Source organism: Asparagus officinalis, chromosome 7, assembly GCF_001876935.1.
Source record: "Asparagus officinalis chromosome 7, Aspof.V1, whole genome shotgun sequence".
NCBI lineage: Eukaryota > Viridiplantae > Streptophyta > Magnoliopsida > Asparagales > Asparagaceae > Asparagus > Asparagus officinalis.
The window spans coordinates 13555976-13577347 of record NC_033800.1 but is presented as its reverse complement, the minus strand read 5'-3'; the positions used below and the strand labels follow the sequence as shown (position 1 = coordinate 13577347).

The following is a 21372-nucleotide window of genomic DNA, read 5'->3' as shown; positions in this document are numbered from 1 at the left end:
TATAATATAATATAACTCATTAAAGTACAATATAATATTATAATATATTATATAATATTATATTGCATTACATTTAATAATTATAATACTATAATAATGTAAACTAAATATTATAATATTTTATTTACAATTTATTTTATTATAATTAATATAGAATATATTAATAATATGTTTAATACTAATGTTATAATGAGTCAAACTAGTGTTGACCAAAAATACTTAACATGATGTTTTGAAAACATTTTAAGAGAAAAACACAACATCATGGTGTTTTTTTATAAAAACGTTTACTCGACCTAGTAGAATCTGTTGGACTATCATGTATAGAGTTTAAGAGTATCGATTCTAAGCACTAAAGGATTATTTTTATGTTACCATCCACTTCTGTAATTATCCTTTGCATTCAGCAAGCTACATTCGGACTGCACATCTAAATCTTAGTAATTCTTCATCCTCTTCTTTTCAAAGTAGATCAGAAGTCAGAACATTTTGGTTAGTGATGTTTACTCGACCTAGTAGAATCTGTTGGACTATCATGTATAGAGTTTAAGAGTATCGATTCTAAGCACTAAAGGATTATTTTTATGTTACCATCCACTTCTGTAATTATCCTTTGCATTCAGCAAGCTACATTCGGACTGCACATCTAAATCTTAGTAATTCTTCATCCTCTTCTTTTCAAAGTAGATCAGAAGTCAGAACATTTTGGTTAACATTTTAAATGACATTCGTCTTATTATACGCCTATCTCAACCTTCTCTTTTATATTTTTAAAGTTTGTCACTTAAGTTTTGAACTGAAGTTTGCCAAGATCAATTTTAACACTATATCCTGTCATTTATTTTGGTTGTGGAAACAAATATGTTTGACCTAAAAATAAGTTTCAGTGGCAATCCCTTTATTATAAATCTAAAAGAGATAATTGTATTGCTTATTATGTATTGTCATTGTTTACTTATTTCAAGAGAAGAGGAACCATCTTTTCAAGAAGAAAAGGCGATAGAGATAAAAAAAAGTTCTAAGACCTTCCTGAATTTCCTTCCAAGCCTTATCCCCTTGTCTTTTTGTTTCACATCACTCACATCCTCTTAAGCCCATATGGACACAATTATAGGGATACTTTCAGATGTGCATTTTGATATTCTTCTTTGATCCTTTTGTGAACTATTTTCATGTGAACCCAAGTTTCGCCTATTTCTTGTGATTTCACCTTGTGATGTATCCCCAGGAATTTCCTATTGTTGAGGAGTTCCATCTAGTTGAAATTCCACATCCCTGAGTTTCATTCATGGGTCTGTTGTCCCGGAGCATGATCTCAAGCGAAAATAAAGGTTCTAAAGGGGACAGTAGAGTAGGAAGTGTAAACATACACTTTAAGGCCTATTAGAAATAATGGGCAGGGGAGACATAGGAGAAACCAAGAGAACATAAGATATGAAAGTGAAAACAAGGATGGGATGCAAAAAGGATGTAAAAGCTTAGTTGTAGAATGGGAAGGGGGAGAAGAGTTCTGTCTAATCTGTAAACCATCTGCATTTTGTGTACTTCCCACTGTTTATTATTTACTCTCTACCTTTTCCCCTTACAGCCTACGACTTTTAGACTGTTTTTAGAAAATTTCTGTGAGAACTCCTCGTGTCAGGGAGGAAAGAGTAGTACGATACTGAGGATGAAATATCCAGGGGAAAACTAATAGGAAGAAATGCGAAATGAGAGCCTCTCTTCTAATGCAAATGCCAGTTTTTAGGTGTCTAATGTACAGATCACTTATCTTACCAGCTGAGAGATTTTAGGATAATAAATTGTGTTATATCTATTAACAGTTTTGGTAAAAGAAATGATAGGGGCACACCTTAAACCACACCTCCAACCACACCCCCTCTCCCATTCGTTACAGTATTCCGGGCCCCACATGAGTTTTTAAATTTTAAAAACTCATGTGGGGCCCGGAGTACTGTAGCGAATGGGAGAGGGGGTGTGGTTGGAGGTGTGGTTTGGGATGTGCCCCTAACACCACTCTAAAAAAATACACTCTCTTCCCCAAATACTTTTACCATAGCATGTGCCAATCACGTGTTTCTTAACTACTCGCTCCCTTAACCAAAATTTACCTGTGATTCTCCCTAAGGGGGCTTAGTCACCTAGAATTTAAAATTAGAACCGGTATAATTTATGGGATAAATTTTTAAGGTGTTAGTCAAATAGAACTAAAACTAGAATAAAATTTTACAGTGTTAGTCAAGTAGAACTCTAGCAAAACTAGAATTGGGATAATGGTACAAAATTATCCCACTTTTTTTATTTTTCTATACAAAAATGAGAGTTCTAGTCTCTCAAATTATTCCAAGTTTTAGCTTGGAACTAGAGGTGGTAAAAATATAGGACTCAAATTTATTTTGTTATTTTATATTTTTTATATTTCTTTTTTTCTTTACTTCTTTCCTATTATGGTTATCACCATTATTAGACCATTATAATAATAATTGTCAATATCTTATAGTCTAACCAAAAGTTATTTAATAGTAAAGAACATTCTTGTAAGCAATTATCAATCAATAATAGTAAGTTTAAAATACATAAATAGTATTTATATCTTCAAAATGCATACATATATATTTCATGATTATAAAAAAAAAATTATCCTACGTTATTTTATCAAAATATCTCGCTTCACAAAATTGTTCCTATTTATCCCACTAACATATCCCACTAACGAAAAATTATTCTACTTTAACAATTATCTCATTTTGCATGAAAATGTCTCAATTGACTAACACCCCCTAATTAAATTTTCAAAAAATAAATGTTAGAAAGCTAAACACGCTTTCTTCCTCTTGTTCCCCCCAAATCCCTAATCTCGTTGTTTCCTAAAGTAATAAGCAAGTAGTTGAAATAAAGTAAGTAGATAATACTTATGCTACATTCGAGAAAAAAAAAAAATTGTTTCTTTAAAAACCTACTTTCAATACCTCCTTAAATACTAATGTGACGCCTACGTGTCATTCTTACTTCCTAAATATTTTTTTGCACATCAAGACTCAGAAGTAGCCCGGAAATAAGTGAAATGTGCATTGATTATAAATAATTTTTCTTATTAATATTTTCTTTATTAGTTACTTCCTAACAACTTTTTATTGCTATCCGAACAAAAAAAAAGAGAATGAAGAATAAGAAGTGCTATTTTCACTACTTTAAAGAGCATGTGAAACAAATAAAAAATTAATACTTCCACTACTTTCTACTTCATAAATTTAGAAATTAGTCCTTTGATCTACTTCCTACTTTCAATACTTATGGCAAACCAAACGGGCCCTTAAAACTAGGGCATAATTTAGTGGATGGGAACAGAGATGAGGGAAGAGAGAAGCACGTGATTTACACATGCAATTAGTTCGGTAATCCTAGTTAAAGCCAAGTTAAGAGGAAAACACGTGTTTTTTATGTGCATTTAGTCGGGGTGATTTGGATAATGAGGATATTTTTTTTAAAGCATAAATCGATCAAAAAGTATGACATCACAACAATAACCCCAATTAGAGATGATTTCTAAACAAAAAATAAATGTGGTCTCTATCAATTTCGATAAACTTAAAGATGGTTTCCGTGTAAAAACTCATTAGAAAATATCTCGTGAACATTCTTCAGTGAATCTCATGACCGACGTAAATTTGTCTAACATTCAGTTTTTGACATACCTCCTAAGCACTTAAATTACCCAAGGGAGAGCTTCATCAAAACCCCTAAAAGGTTTGGGGGTTTGTATAAAACCCCACCTCGAACTCATGGTGAGCAGCCCTCATCAAAACCCTTGTATACCCCTCCATCAACGCGTATCCAACTTGCCGTACCACATTTCCTCCCTGGACCTCGATCGTCCTCCCCGTTTCTAAGGCTCACTCGTAAATAAGACGATGAGTAGACTAGATACTAGTCCGCAGAAACCCATTAGGCTTCCTGCTTATCTCTGTGAAAACTACACAGTAGCACCCAACCAAGGAGAAAATAATATCCATCACTTGTTACCCAATGCTTACTGCTTCATCATATATCAACGCGGCATCAAAAGAGGCGTCTTCTTGAATCAATGTTCTGAAGACTTAGGATGGCACTGATCCACCAAACAGATATATTACATTGACGTACCAATAAAAACATGAACCAAACCCACTAGACAATTGAATACCCGGCATGTCACTACGAACCACAAACACACAATCCAAAGAGCTAGAAGATGGTATGAAACCTATACCGGATGGGCTTCACCGCAACTTACTGGATCAGAGAAATCCATGAACATGAACACCACAGCAATGTAGATGCGACTTCTTTTATCTATTTGTTTCCCCTCTACTGAAGAGCGAGCAGAAGAGGAAAAACAAGGAGCACGCTACACGATTACAGGGGGGACAGTGGGAGGTCGTGCGAAATAGTAACCATGCACTAGATGAATTCTTCGGGAGTGAGAAGGAATAGAATTTGCAACATAATATTCAATTATACAACATAAGTATATTGGATTAACATGATATAATTAGGTATTGTCACGTTAAGTTACACAAATACAAAGAAACCAGCGAAGCTAATTAGTCTTAACAATACAAACCTCTTCTTTTTCTAGGAATCACCTGCATAATATGTATAACCGTCTCATTTAACCTCAAGATTTGCAGGAATACACTGATACACCACCATACAAGTTAAACCTAAGCAATGGTCGGTTCACACACTGCAAAGACAAGGTTAGGCGAGATGAAGCAGGAGAGGATACAACAGTAACGTACCCAGACATCAGAAGCACTTCTTATGAACAATTGCGGGGCCCATCTCATCATATTCACCCTTGGTGATATGCTGATTTTGGGGGAACACTACTTTAGCAAGTATAGCACCCCCCATCCATGCTGAATTCTTGAGTAAATTCTCTGGCATGTACTCTGGAGGCTGCAAAAATAAAATGTAGACGAAAATTATCTGTCTTCTTGCACAATTGTAGAATGTTTTGCCAGAGAGAATATTGCGTTAGATCAAAGAGAACATACCTTGACAAGAGAAGGCCGAATGGATGAAGAACAAAGATCAGATTCTTTCTGGAAACGCTCCTCAAAACCTTGATAAAACAAAATGTTGGAATCAATTAATTTCTGTCACTTAATATAAATTGGTATTGTAAACAAGGCATCTTACAAATCCGAAGATTCCAAAATTTTCCAAAACGTTAAAAAGAAAAAAATAGTAGGATTTATTGGATTGAAGACCACATCCAACTGCTCAAGTAAAACAGGCTTGTACAAGATTCAGTTGGCAGATATGTAATGTGTCAAAAATGGGCACTTGCCTTTACAGGCCCCTTCATGCCCGTCTTCAGCTTAGCAAAAACTCACTTTTCACTTTTTATCTCAATAAAAAATCATCTTATTAGTAAGGGAATGCTAACAGAAACTGGGCATGCAATCAGAAGTTGGCCCTTTTGTTGGAGGATGATTGCAATGACTTGCATTGAGACTTGAGCGATCATTTCTTGAAGAAGAGAGAGCCCTTCATTTCTCCATTATTCATTGTCAAATAATGGAGTTCCCTTCATTCTCACCTTATTACCTTATTAACTTTTCTATGCAATTTTTTGTGCTCATGCCAGCAGTAAACTTGATGTGATGTTCAGATGCAGAGTCCAACCATCGTCCTATAAAGTTTGGGATAACCTTATTCTTTTGCTCCTGATGAACATTATCGATCTGAAAGTCCTTCCTAGATACAACTATGTCATCAACATGAAACCTTGTTCTATCACAGTTTTCCAAAAGACTAAGTTTACATATTTATTTATTTTTAAGCCTTCTCAATGAAAACAAAATTGAGAAACATGCATTGTGGAATTTCATTGTGAGTTTGCATGCAAGGGGAGGCAAGTCATTTATGTAAGCCTAAATATGCACTCTTGAGGTAAGGAATGTGTCTTTGTCCTCCGAAATTATTCCCACATTACTGCCCCTCACGCATCTTCATAGAATTAGTAACAACTAAACGATATTCAAATGGATTCTACCACATGCATTTTCTAAATGGAACCCATGTGTAATATCCAGTTTCTATAAATCTTATCACGTATATCAACAATCAACTTCAACTGCAGACCTCAAACAAAAAAATTCTAGTTTTCAGAAAACAAAATGACTTCTTTTTCTCTTTATCTGCCCAATTACCCTATCCTAGCTTCGAATTGGTTCCAGTGAGAACCAGTTCAGTAGTGGCTTAGCAGCCTCCTGTCCACAACAAAACTAGTTTAGAGGATCTTTTTTGGCTTACAAAAATTGGGCTAACAGTGGCCAATGTTTTTGCCAAACAGAAAAAGCACCCAAAACTAGTCCAGGTTCAATCCTAGCCTAGTTTTGAAGTGTTGCCAAACAGACCCCTAGAATTAGATAATATATGTTATTGTTAGAATATAAAATTATAACCCTCACCATGACTTTCGAGTTTTGGTGCAACGACGGGATCCTTTCACATGGTATCGAGCAACACGGGCTTAGAGTCTTGCTGGCCACAAATTTCTGGCTGGATTTTTTATGCAGTTGCATGTGACCAGATTTCTGCCTGTAAAATGCTGAATTTCTTTTTGTTTTGTGTGTTTTGTGTTTTTAATTTTTTAATTTTTTGTTATTTATTTATTTATTGTTTGTTTGTTGTGGTGTTTTGTGGGCTGATTTGGAGGGGAGCATGTTAGAATATAGAATTATAACCCTCAACCATCACTACAACTCTGGAGTCTTGGTGCAACAGCAGGGTCCTTTAACATTTATCAATGTTGAATCCTTCTACCTTGACATTCAAATTTATATTTAGGTAGGCAATCTTTACAGTCCAATGAATACATAGAACTGATATGTTACAAGACCATCGTATCATCAAATGTAGGTGCAGTTTGCCCTCACTGACAAACAAAGAATCAAATGAAGCAGTAATCTTGATATGAAACTATCAACCATCCCCATGTATCCTACGTACAAGTTTTCCTGCTATATGCTATTGACTTCACACAACATAAATGCCCAGGAGAAAGAGGTTGAAATGCTTGGATTGTTAGAAGCCACTGAGTTTGGTTACCTCTCTATCTCATGGCTTAGGTTAACTCACTCATCTTCCATAGTGACCATAAGGGTCTTATCAACATAGTGGACTAGGTGAAGAATAGAAGATCAGAGCACCACACAAGACAGTTACTATCAAAGACAGAGTAACTATCGAATTGGGTCTCAATGAAACATACCAATGGAAATTGTATTGATATGACTATTTAATATTGAACAAGTCTAATAATGTATTATATCTATCATATTATTATGCTCAAACTCATATATATGCCGTGTTTGCGTCTAAGAAATTTTAAAAGAAAAACAGTTCCTACAAGGCCTGCCTAACTAATTAAATTAGCAGTTGTAGTAAGACATTTCATGAAAATGATAAAAGTTGATGAACCCAGGAAAACGTTACCAGTCATAAAAGTTGTACCCCCACACAGCACAGTATTTTCGAGAAGTTGACGATGGTTTTCCGATGAAACAGTTGATATGCAACGGACTAGCTGCTCAACAATACCATACTCCTCTAGACCTAAAATAGAAGGTTGAAATAGAGCTTCTCCAACAATGTATCTTTCCCTTTCTATTGTTATCACCTGAAAGCATGTATTTAAAAGTTATTGTAACTATAACAGGCATATAGTAACATGCACTGCATATTTTTTCCAGTCAAGTAAACATCTAAAATACCTCCACATATGGAAAAAAACAAAACAAAAAACAAAATAAAACATCTAGTGGTAGCAAGGCAGAGCTTTAGTCAGATATATGAGCCCAGGAAGCATTTTAAAATTTAAATTAACTGCACCATGAGGAAACTATGTTAAGATAACTTTGGGTAGCTAATTTGTTGAATATTTCAATGAGTTAACACCAGATATTTGCAGAATATTTAAGATAAGTATGTTAAAAAAAATTACTGTCACCAGCCATCACAATCCATTAAGGCATTGGGTGAAGTGGTCATCTAACACGGAACTCGACTACCAGGTTCTTCTTTCAAGAGTTACTGAATTCAAACCACCCATAATTGTTTAGATATATCTATTTATCCTCATTTATTATGTCATTCCAAACAATTCATCCTTATGCTGGAGGTCTTTTCTTCAGGGCCCCAATTTCAATATGAGGGAGGGCCTCGAGTATAGAACTTGTTTTACAAACATTCCAACCCACAATCTATAGATAAAGCTTACTGGTGACGTCGTTATGTAATAGCAGGGCTAACTATTTATAGGCCTGAAAGATAGCTTCTAAGATATTAGCTACCACGGATGGATTGCAAATTTGGTTTAATCCGACAATACATTAGGTAACATCTCTTGACAGCACTTACACAGGTTTTCAAGGCACCGATGAGTGACTGTTTCCCAAAATTAAGAAGGAAGAAAATGAAATTACTACGAAAATCACATCAAAGCTCTGCTAAATTTTATATAATTCATGAGCTAAATGTACGAGTAAGGCACGGTACATATGGATTTAGATATTTGTGGTAATAAATATTATTATTTAGACTGATAGAAACCTGTCCATCTGGAAGGGTGTGGGTTTCCCTCTGGCATGAATTCTGAGTCTTTTCAAAGGCAGTTTGGTCCTCTGCACAGCATGAATACCGCTCCTTCAATTTTTCAACCTCAGAAAAATCAATATTTACTAGAGGATTGGACTTATGAAGTTCCTGAGCAAGCAGCTTTGTCAAATCAATTCCTCCAATCTCAAATCTTTTTGAGGCAATGTGCTGAACAGCACCTTCACAAACTGGTGCTATATCTGGAATGATTGGAAAGAAAACATTTCTATAAACTCTTACTTCACAGAAATAGCAGATCTTGTCTTAAAAGAATAATAAAAAGCAGTTGAAATACCACAATAGAACCACAATAAAACATTCATAAAAGGATGGACCTGTTAAGCCCCTAATAACTTAATATTGGTTGAAGCAAAACATTTGAGGCGTTCGCATATTAAGAATTAAGATAAATAGATATAAGAGGAAATAAGTTGCCCCCTTTTTTATTTTTATCTTTATTAGAATTCATAGATCAAATTAATAGAGATTAGCCACACCAGCATGTTCAGCCTTTCATATAAAACATTGAGAAAATGAGTACACTTAATTATTAATGGGAGAATTCACAAGGTTAACTAACAACTTTCCTTTTAATAGAGGACAACAGAGCAGTACATTTAATTACTAATCAAACTTTACAAGTTGCTTCTCTCTTTTCTATATACTCCTTCGGCTGCAAATTCTTGCTTCTACTCACAAACTAGCCAATGCGGAAAAAAACTCTAAACACACCGATCTCACATTCTTCTTTCTCAAACTCTCCAGCACTCAACTCTCTTTCTACTAGTAGCTTTTGCAACTATCATCTGAGGCCTACGGCAAAGGGTTTTTCAACTGACTTAGAAAGATCTAAAGTCAGTTTAGCGAGTCAACAATACAATATAAAATTTGTTCTTATATACAAGAATTATAGCCAGTGTTGCTAGAATTTTCTAAAGAAAATGTTCTAGAGAACATGGCTCTATGACCACCTCAACTGCTTCTAACAAGGCTTCGGCTTCTATTAGTATTGGCATATTGCCTCACCACTCCAAACTATAATTAATCTCATGATGTTCAAATAAATAAGATTCCAACAATCTGTCGACATTATATTGGATCTTCTAGTCTTTCCTTTTTCTGCATATACCATGACATTTTGTTTCTATTAATATTAAGATGGCTCACAATTAGACATGGCAATTATGACCCATGCTCAATTGCCCGCCCAGCCCGCCCACCATTCAGTCCGCCCATAACCCACCCATTTAGTTAAATGAGTCTAAATGGGCGGGTATCCATTGAAAAGAAGATAAAAGGGCACTTAATGGGCGGTCATCGTGCCCGCCTTGAACCCGCCCGAGTGAACACCCGTTATCTCCCTTTTGTACTCTGTCGTTCTCTCGTCTCTCATTCTTTCTCTCGTTCCCTCTCTCTCGCCTTAAACCCGCGATTCCCGCGGTGACCTCGCCGGAGCCGCCCACGACCGTGCCATCGCCGGCAAGCTCCGCCTCCTCCCACTTGTAAGCTCCTCCATCGCCGGCAAGCTCCGCCATCGACATCAAGACAAAACCCTCTTTTTTAGACTTTGTTGAGGCTTCTCTGATCTGCTCAGGTTTATGCTTCATTTTGAGATCAAACATTAAAATTCTGTTGAATCTAGTGAAATCCGTGTAATTTACATATATTTTTTAAGTTTAAAGTGTGAAATTGGAGAAGGAAGAGGAGAAAATGAAGGAAAAAGGAGTACTTTAATCAAACAGAACCCTAGCTGAGATCAACTTTGTTAATGTTTCATTCCATGGTCCAAAATTTTTAAATTTAACCTAAATCCCCTAATTTTTGCAGTTGATCGAGATTTCCCAAAAAATGGTCGAAAGAGGACGAAAATTGCAACTTCTCCAGCTCGCAATCAGGTATATCCCCTTCTCTTGAATTCAAAGTCATAAAGTTAGTTTCATTTTCTTATGAAACAAATTTTCTTTTGTTATATAAAACCTATTTGAAATTATTCAAAAAAGATTGTTTTTTTATGAGGTTAGCAAATGCTCCATTTCTATGTTAAGATACTATTGCATTTGGCTTCATTAAACAAGACAGTATGTGAAACTGGATATATGCATAGTAAACTATTGAGACATGGTGTAATGCAAGAGTCCTTCAATTTCCTGCTTAACCTCATATAATTTGGTTCTACATGTGCTTTACTGATTTTTGGTGCCTCAAAATTGGATATAGATCTTTTTCCTTCTTCACACTTGCAGCTTCCTGTCCTCTTTGAGTACAACGGAATGAGGACGCTGAATCTTGTTGCAAGTCTTGCCAAGGTAAAGACTTTAATATCTTTGTTGTCACGTGAACCATATATCAATTCTATATTCCCTAACATTTCTCTAAGAGATAATTCACATATTTACATTGCTTTTATGTTTAAGCATGCTATATTATGCAATTACTTGTTTGTTCAACTGTGTTATTCATCTAAAGCTAACACTGAGATTCAAAAACTGTTAAGAGCATGGTTCATGGTTGTTGTCAAAGGAATCTGCCATCACAAATTTGATACAATATATATAACGCGGGATAAGAAGAGAGCTAAAGTCCCTCTCTCATATCCACTGGTTTCTTGTATACTCAATGTGTCGCTTCTTGCATAAACCATACTTGTCTCATACTTACTCATGTATCATGTTGTTGTTTTCGTCGATTTTTGATTTTTTATGTAAATACCGTATAAATGGATGCTGACTTCCCATGTTTTATTAAGTTACTTTGAGCTATAATGTTCAACCGTGTTCATTTATCTATTAACACTCTTTATTTTTTGAAGTGTTTTTTTTTTCGATGTTCCAGTGTACAGAGTTCACAGTTATTGCCACGAGGGATACTGAATCAATTTTAGAGCATTTCGTAAGGACGCATAGCACGACAAAGAGAGAAAGATAACACACTCTTCTGGTTCTATTCTGGTAAGAGGACTATCAGATTGCAAAAAAATACATTTTTAGGTGTTAACAACTATCTGTTTGTTGGTTGGTCAAATCTCGCCAACATTTGTATTTGTTTGGATATCTACTTGAGTTGTTCCTGTGAAAATGGGATTGGTTGCAGAAAACCACCCTTGTAAATCCAGGTAAAGCGAAAAAAGAAGTTTGCAGAGTGCATTGCACAAACTTATTCAGGTAAAGCGAAAAAAATTCAGCAAGATGTGTCCAATAGGTGGAATTCTACGTTTCTAATGTTGCAGAGTGTTTTGAACTTTCGTATGTTAGCAAAAGTATTTAACTGTGTAAGTATCTTAACTGTGTTTCTGCATGTAGGATTCACTGGTGGAGACTGCCAAAGAGCAAGCTAGTTTCATAAGCAATATGATTGCACTGCTACCAAGTAGAGTTTTGTTCCCATTGTTTTTGCTGATATCATGTGAGAGATGAAAATTCGTTGTATATGGTCTTCTGAGCTTTTTCGTACACTGTATTTTTCCTTTTTGTAATGTTAGAACAACATGATTGTTCCGAACTTGTTTTTCCTACGTGAAGTAACTGACATTTTTACCCCATCATTATTGAAAATTATCGAATCGAGAATTTAAAACTGATGAGCTCTCCTCAAGTTACATTGATACTCTTTCTCTCTCTGAAGTCCACTCGTGGGGTTATTGTGGCATTTTAAGGCGAGTTGTGATGATTATTCATAGGACAGGTTTGCACGTTCGAAAAAGTTGTGCTCTATTTGAATTTCTTTTTGATGTGACATAAGTGGCTTCTTGTGGCATTGATTATCGCAATAAGCAATGCATATCATATTGCAAGTGATGTATTCTTTGAGTTTTTTGCGCTTGGTATAGTAAAAAAAATACATGATTGGTAATTTTAATGCTATATTGTTCAATATGTTCATGCTATTTTGCAAAAAGCCCCCAATAGTATACAAAAAATCCCTAAATGTTTACAAAAATCATCCTAAAAAAAATTATACATATATAGTTATTATAATTAAGTGGGCAAATGGGCGACCCGTTTATTAAATGGGCGACCCGTTTATTAAATGGGCGGGCAAAAACCCGCCCATTTAAAAAATGTTAAATAGGCCATAAATGGGTAAATGAGCAAAACATGCCCGCCCATTTATGGTCCGCCCATTTAATACCCAAACCCACCCATTTAACATCCCTACTCTCACGTAACCTTCAATCAATTTGTACACAAAAAACACCTTTAAAGGGGTTTCAGTCGCAATTAGTGACGGAGCCCTGAATTTTAGGTAGGAGGGCCAAAAAACTTAAAAGTTACACACAATAATATGTTAAAAATTTGTATTATTGATTAGTATCATACATCACCGCAATAGCAAGAATTTCAACATCAAATTTCAAATTAGAGTATAATTTTTACAACAACACGGAAAATGATAGGAGAAGTGCAGCAAACAAGAACAAAGTAGGGCACGGAAGGGCTGACCGAAATGATTGTGGATGGCCGACTAGTTCAGAGGAGAGTAGAAGAGGTAAGACCAGGCTGAATTTTTTTGATCATTTTATCGTTAGAGAAAGAGATTTTTTTTTTTTGATAAATAGAACTCCTAAGGGTAAAAGAATTAACAAACTTCATTCACGAGGTGTATCAGCAATTGGACAATAGTAAAAGCTTATAGGAGGTCTATCGGCAACAATAAAACTATAGTCTATTCATAATTAGGCAGTTGTACAAGCGGGTCTATCCCCTGATTTTTTTTTTCTCTATGTCAATAAGATCATAAGATGTTATACAAACTCAAAACAACCTTTTGTTTTAGTGCAGCGAACAACTCCCATCCTACTAATGTCAATGCCCAAATGACCAGTAGTCTTAAAGATCGATGTTTTTTACACAGTAAATTAGAACCAAGAGAAATTCATGGGGGTTATTCACCCAGGACCCCATTGTATACCTTAGGAGAGCTGATCCAAGTACAAATTAAAAAGGCTCATCCTCAATGATATAAGGGCAAAATGGCCAGATTAGTATATTTTTTAGAGGCTTGGTGACATGTTGTTATATTTTTTTTAGTTTTGTCAGATTGGTAAAAAATTTTGACTCCAGCGCCATATAGGCCTTAAATTTGGCCGAAGTTAATGTTCCGACCAGGGTTGATGGGATTTTTTACAAAAAAAACCCTCATCAAATACAATTTCTTAGTCGTAACCCCCCCTCCTCCTCCTCATGTTCCCTTCTTTTTTCTACAGTGATGATGCCGGCGCTGGTGCCGTCACAGTGCCCCGCTCATGGCCAACCTTCATCTGCTCTCTTCCTGCCCAGCTCCACAATCTCTGTCGCGTCGTCACCAGCAGCTCCGCTCTCTTCAGCAGCACCACCTGTTTTGCCTCAGCATCCACTCGCAGCGAGTCACAAAGAGATCTCCAGCTGAGGTTTTGCGAGTTCCTTCTCCATCGGCCCTCTCATGTCCTAGTGCAGCGAGAATGTGTATTGAACTTGATCTTAGGAAGGCGCGGCCGCAGTTCATTTGGGTTGGTTTGTTTGAAGGTTTTAAACAAGCGATTGTTTATAATAGAGTGCCTAAGTTGTGTATAGGTTGCCACATGCAGGGTCACACAAATGTTGAATGCTCTAAAATCTCTTTGGACACCTACCAGCCCCAAGCTTCAGGCCCAAATCCTGCCTTGCAGGATCGCTCACAATCCGTTCGACGAAATGCCAAAGAGACCTTTTCTGTTGTCACTCAGGGTCTTGCCGCTCAATCAGCTCCTACTCTTCTCCCACATGCTGGTGCACCTCCAAATATATCCACAGCTTCTGCCGAAACAGTCCTCTTGGCTTCAGCAAACCCCCATCAGTCATGGGCCAATCCCCCACCAACAACGTATGTTGCTACAACAGCAGCTCAATTATGGGCTTCAGAACCGCCACAGCAGGATCCCCTCGATCTCCTTCCTCCTCTAGCGACCGTGACTGCCTTGCCCCATCGCCCAGCTCCTCCAGCGCCGTATGATCAGCGTCATGCCAAAGCAAAGGACCCCCGTCATCCTCCTCAAACCTCCCCCTCTCCCTCTTCGGATCAGCACTACACCCTCCCCCAACATTACCAATGTGCCAAAATGCTAGTGCCCCATCCAGGCACACCATCTATTCGGTCATATGTCACTGCAGCGAAGGAAGTTGGTGCAATCTCTTTAAGCCAATCCCCCTCCAGCCGAGCCATGGACATCCATAGCTCTAGCAACACTCATTCGTCGCTCCTCCATCCAGATGCAATTCTATCCCATTCGGCTAATCAAGCAGCTGTTCCCCCTCCACATCAACCCCTGCCATCGCCATCGGTTGAAGAGGATGAGGATGAGGAGGGAGAGGGGGGTTAGAAGCATGAACATATATTTGATGAGGGAGTTTTTTTTTAGAAAATTCCCATCAGTCCTAGCCGGAACAATAATTCCGGCCAAATTTAAGGCCTATATGGCACCAGAGTCAAAAATTTATATTAATCTGACAAAACTGAAAGAAAATATACCAATATGTCACCAAGCCTCTAAAAAATATACCAATCTGGCCATTTTGCCATGATATAAGGTATGTTTCTTTTTCGTTTGTTTGACTCGTTTACATCTTTAACCCCTATTGTTCAAGAAATTACAACATATAACTTTGGGGTTGGGTTGGTTTTTTTTAGGGGGGGGGGGGTGATGTTGTGCCTTGGCCTCGGGTTGCAATCAACCATTTTAACTCATTTTTAATGAAAATTTAACTAAATTTTCTAAGATACCCTTAAAAACATGTGTTCCGGTCATGTGACATGTCTTCTTAATCAAACATAATATTTGACACCTGTGTTTTTAAGGTTACTAGATTTTATGCACGTGAAATGCACATGGTTAAATACCGTAATTAGGTATTTTTGGTTTATTTTCTTACTAAAATTTATTCATCGGTTACTCTTTGATAATAATTTTTGCTTACTTTGATTAAGTATTTTTGGTTTATTTTCTACTAAAATTTGTTCCTCGGTTACACTTTGATTGTTTGCTTGAATAGGCTACATCCAATTTAAATTTTTATGTTGATAGTTGAATTATCAGGAGAAAAATACAATCTAAAGACAACTTAAATTTTTATTTCATTTTGACCAGCATGAAACCAAGCTTGACTTGAGGAAGTATAGTGTTATGAAAGTGAAAACACTTAAAAATAACATCATAAAAGGAAGATGAATAATAAAGCCAACGAGTCAAGATGGTTGATTTAAAGTGGGCTAAAATGACAGAAAATGGTTAATAAAAAAGTCATAAACTAAAGATTAATGCTAACTCTAGTACACTTTTATATGATAAAAACATCCACATATGCATATGAAAGCACTAAAATAGTTTATGAAAATCCCTTTTAAATATTCTTAATTTTACTAAAAAGTAAAACTATTCTATAACAATTCACAAAACATTATCTTTTGTTACTTCTATTTTATTTTTTATTGAGTCGAGGTCAATCCTTCTTCATCTTTAACTTTTTCCTAGCCAATTCTAGAGTAGTAGTGTCTTCATCATCTACATCGATTTTGATATGAGATTGGAGCATGTTATCTTTCCTTGGGCTCATTCATCTTTTGTCCTTTCGTCTAATTCACAACGAAGTTGAATATATTTCTTATATTCAACACAAACTTCTGACAATACGGACTTTGATTTTTTTCTATTTCAATAAGAATAAATATTAAATTTTTTATGCTTTTAATTTATTACTTAAATAAGGTTAAGAGTTACCTCTTTTTCTTTAATGAATTCTTCTGTTGTGTATCTAATAAGAATTTCTGCTGTGTTATAATGTTACATTTGCTTTGTCTGTGTCATTTTTCATGAGGATCTAAACTAAATACATTAAAATTTTTATTTTTAATTTTCTTTAGATTATAATATTTAATTTTGATATATTTATTTTATGAAGAAGTGATATCACTTAACTTTGGTACTAAATCATCGGCGATTCTATAACTTTTATCATCTGGACACTTATTATTAACATCTTTATCCACTTTCTTATTGCATTCTTTACAAACATAGAATCACTGCTCAACTATATTATAAATGGTAGTTATCGCTGCCTTAAAGGTGCGATAGTGTGTATGTATATTAGTAAATTATTCTTAGATTTAATTGTATGAATTTTAGAGTAGATTTTCTAAGATCATACATCTTTCAAATATTATAATGGTTGTATATATTAGTGTTGCGGCATAAACATGTACCAAAAAGGTTGCAAGTGCACAACAGTGTCAAGTTATAGTATTTAAAATATTGATCCCATGAGGAAGGTGTTTTGTAGGAGAAAATATGAAATCGGTTCTTATGTTGTGTGCGTGACAAGTAGGAGTGATGGTTGAATGTGATTGTGGAGAGATAATGAGAGTAAAAGTGATAGTGTGTGAAGCGGCGCAAAAGTTAAGCGAGAGTGGATGTGATAAAGAATGGTTGTGATCAAATAAGGCAAGAAGAAAAAATGAATAAAATCAAGAAACAAATGAAAAATCAAGAATGAAGAACAAAATTCTAGAATAAAAGAAAATGTAAGAAATTAAAGATGGTGAATTCAATTATAGATATGGGTAATCTAAAATTGAACCCACTTCTTAGAAAAGGGTGATTCCCTAGAGGGTTCTAGCCTAAATGTGAATCAAAAAAAAAAAATAAACAAAAAGAAAAACTAAACCCAAGAGGGTTCTAGCCTCAAGGTGGATAGTGTAAGAAATTAAAATCTAACTACAAAATAAATTACAAAATCTAAACTATAAAATAAAATTATAAGAATTAAATTCAAGAAAATAAATCTAAGAGGGTTCTAGCCTCTTGGCTATTTAACAAGAAAATAAAATCTAAACTACAAGCATAGAAATAAATCTACACTAATAAGCAATAAAAGAGAAAAAGAAAGAAATGCAAACCTTCAAATAATTCTCCATCTTCATCTTCGTCTTCATCATCCAACAAAGAGAAGAAGAGAAAAATTTAAAGTGGTGAAAAAATTATTATTAGTAATTACAACAAAAAAGTTACAATTTTAGAAGGCCTTCTCAATTAAGAGTAGTCCTCCTCTCCAAAAGGAGTTATAAAAATTTTCACACCCTTAACCCGCCTTCTCAATTAAGAGTAGTCCTCCTCTCCAAAAGGAGTTATAAAAATTTTCACACCCTTAACCCCTCACTCTCTACCCCTATTTATAGTAATCTTCAATGAATATGAGCCATTGAATTTGTCTTGAGCCCCAAGCAACAATCTCCACATTTGAATTTGCTTTTTATTCTTCTCTAGCCTAAACATAGGAGGCCCAATTGATTTTAAAAAATAAATGAAAATCCAAGTTGCAAAAGCCAAGTCCACAATAAAATCAGCAACCGGCCCATTGGAGAGTTCATTTGAATTCACAATTTTCTTGTGAAAATCCGGCCCATGAAGTTTGCAGCAATCAAGTTTTTGGCCCATGAAGAGTTCATTTGATTTTCAAAATGAAGATTAAATCTCCAGCCCATTTGATTTTTAGCTGCAGCACCAAGCCAAGTTGCAGCAGAAGTCCGACCCACTTGATCCCTTGCATCCAATGGCATTTAATTTTCGAAATTAAATGCAGCGGTCCAAAGTCCACATTTGATTTTTTTGAAAATCAAAATCTGCAGCACAACCGGCCTTCATTATGATCATCAAATCCGAAAATAACATTTCAGCAAGTCCATTTCATTTACCAAGCCCAGTCCGACCCATTTCAAACACTAATTTTCTTGTAAAAATCCAAGCCAAAGTCCGGTCCATTCAATGCTGAAAATTCAAACCAAGTTCGGCCCATTGGGGTTTTGATAATTAAAGTTTTGCAGCCCAAAGTCAGCAGGCCCGGTCCTTAAAAGTTGATTTTCAAAATTAAAATCTGCAGCCCACCTGAAATTCGGCCCATTCAAGTTAAAATCCAACTGCAGCCATTGATTTTCAGCTGCAGCACCAAGCCATTGATTTTCGGCCCATTCACATTTGATTTTCAAATGAAAATCTGCAGCAGCCCTCAAGTCCAATGAAGCTTCATTTGTGTAATTATTTATTGATGGGCTTTGGGCTTCCAAGCACTTTCCTCTTGTAAGCTTTTGCTTCATGGGCTTCTAAAATGCTACAAAATAGAGAAAAGAGATTTTGAGGGGTTTTTACATTTAATAATATTTATTTTTATTTTCATTCAATTATGTGGAAACTAAGCTAACAACAATTATTAATGATATATTTATTCATGTAAAATAGATAATGAGGGTATAAAATTATAATAAAATATGATTATCAATTAGTAATTTGAATTTTTGTTGCGTATATAAAAAACCTTAATGGAGATGTTTTTGTCTTGGCAGCTTACTCTAAAAGAGCGCAACATATTAGCTTTAAAATATAATATTTTTTCTTTACGTTGTTATATGGATGTTTGCTTGGTTTACTTACTATTCTCTTATTTCTTCAGTAAGTTGTATCTTTGGATTGATATATATTATTAACGCAATTTACGATGACATGCATATCTTTTCTATAAATTTGAGACAAATATAAAGTGAATTTTATATTTAGCGGTCTTTAATAAGAATTTTACTAATGAAATATACTATCTTTATACTTAGAGATCTTGAATTCTAATAGTGCTATTACATCATTATCTTTGATAGTGTCTTTAAGAATTGATCCTTCGTTAGTAGTCATACCCCTAAATAAAGTCACACATAGGGTCGTGATACTATATAAGAAAAGGTAAAAGACCAATTTTTATATTTTTACTTACGCAAAGTATAATAATTTTTCTTTTATCTTCTATGAAGAATGTTTCTTTGATGAGCACAAAGTTGTTCAATATATTCTTCAGGGGGTATTTAGTCGGTGTTTCTTTGATAAATATAACTTATGTTAGTGTTAATTGAAGTGATTCATGGACGTTCCGAATTTCATTTGAAATGAAAACCGCTTGATTCTTTTGAAGGATATCTCTAAATTTTCTAATAGTTCTCCACACATAAATCTTTATAATTTTTTATCTAATAAATATTATTACCATTAGAGATCAATATTTATATATTATAATCAATTAATGTTAACCTATTATATTATAGTCTTTTATCAGTTTTTTGTGATTTAATCTTCTATCAACTAATGATACTTATGTATTTTTGGTGTTCTAACATATTGGTAAAATTATATACAGTTACTTTAATTTATACAATAACATTATTTTTTGTGATGCAGTTACTTTAATTTATACAATAACATTATTTTTTAATTTATCATATATGTGAATTAATTCTAATGGTCTATTTGTAGATATTATACTTTTAGATTTGAAAGAAGATTTGTGTATTTTTCCTTGTTGACAAGCATCACAAAAATTATTTTTAAAAGACATCTTAGGTAAACCATTTACTGAATCATTTTTAGAAATCTTAGACATGTGTTTAAAGTTAACATGTCCAAAACATTTATGCCATAAAATAGAATCATTAGATGATGCAATAAGACAATGTTTATTTGAAATATTTTTCATAGATAAAACATATATGTTATTCTTTCTATGGCCTTTAAAAATAATAGTTATTAAATCAATATCATAAATTAAGCATGATTCTTTTTCAAAACCAATTTTAAAACCTTTATCACAAAGTTGACTAATACTAAGTAAATTATGTTTAAGACCATCAACTAATAAAACATTATCAATGATAGGTTTGTTTGGATTACTGACAGATCCAATACCGATGACTTTTCTTTTGTTGTTATCTCCAAAAGTAACGGTACAATCATCATTGTTTTGAAAAGATGATAACAATTGTATGTTTTCAGTCATATGTTTGGAGCAACCACTATCCAAAATCCACCTATCTTTCTTAGGTACCTGAAATAATAAACATTTATATTTTGGTACACATACTATGTTGGGTCCTTTAAATTAGCCTTTAGAAAACCAAACCCATCAAGAGTTTGATTTGCCTAAATAGTTAGGTGATAAACAAATATTTTTAATAAAATCAGAAATATAAAAATTCTTATGTAAAGAAGATAATTCTTTTGGAACCCAAATAGAAAAGAATTTTGATTTATTTTTACACAAATTTTCATTTCTATATTCATACAAATCACAAGAAGGTTTTACAAAAATTGTTTTCTTTGATTTATTTTTATTAATTTAAAAACATAATCCTTTTGTCTTTTGTGATTCTCTTTGAAAAGAAAGAATGTTATTAAGATTTTCTTTACCTTTATTAAATTTGCTTACATTCAAACATATATCCTCATATTTTGATTTAAAAGAAGACATATCTTTATCTAAACTATTAATGCGAATTTTTAAATCATTACATTCTGATTTTAAATAAATATTCTCATTAGATAAACATTTATTTTCTTTAAACAAAGAATAATTTTCTTCTTTCAATTCAATTAATTGAGAATTAGAAAAAATAGAGGAATTTAAATCAGAAATTTCTTCAAGTAATCTTTTATTTTCACCTTTAAGAAAATTATGTGATGTCTTTAATCTCACAAAAGTTTCATATAATTCATTGAAAGCATCTAAAAGCTCTTCATTGTCACTTACTTCATCTTGTGCCATAAAACACATGTGAGCACTTTCCTTTTCTTCAATTTCTTCCTTTGAAGATGACTCATCACTATCATCCCAAGTGACTGTCATTGCTTTCCTTTTCTTGTTATTTTGAATGTTGTTGAAATAACTTGATTTTTGCTTATTCTTC

General features: G+C 34.3%; 1 protein-coding gene across 1 annotated transcript; it reads right to left on the bottom strand.

Annotated features, from left to right (window-relative positions):
- LOC109846702 (actin-related protein 7-like) lies at nt 4490-10184 on the bottom strand. The gene is made up of 5 exons (XM_020415947.1): nt 10076-10184; nt 8605-8849; nt 7489-7672; nt 5040-5107; nt 4490-4941 (listed from the first exon to the last, which is right to left on the bottom strand). The coding sequence occupies exons 1-5, from the start codon at nt 10182-10184 to the stop codon at nt 4789-4791; spliced, it is 759 nt and encodes a 252-aa protein (XP_020271536.1). The 3' UTR covers nt 4490-4788.

Excerpts from the sequence above, each read along its gene's own strand:
- LOC109846702 (XM_020415947.1), bottom strand. The coding sequence starts at position 10,184 with ATGGCGGAGCTTGCCGGCGATGGAGGAGCTTACAAGTGGGAGGAGGCG. Across the intron at positions 8,850-10,075 it reads GGTCACCGCGGGAATCGCGG|ATATAGCACCAGTTTGTGAA; the intron begins GTTTAAGGCGAG and ends CAATCATTCCAG. Across the intron at positions 4,942-5,039 it reads TTCGGCCTTCTCTTGTCAAG|CCTCCAGAGTACATGCCAGA; the intron begins GTATGTTCTCTT and ends TTATTTTTGCAG.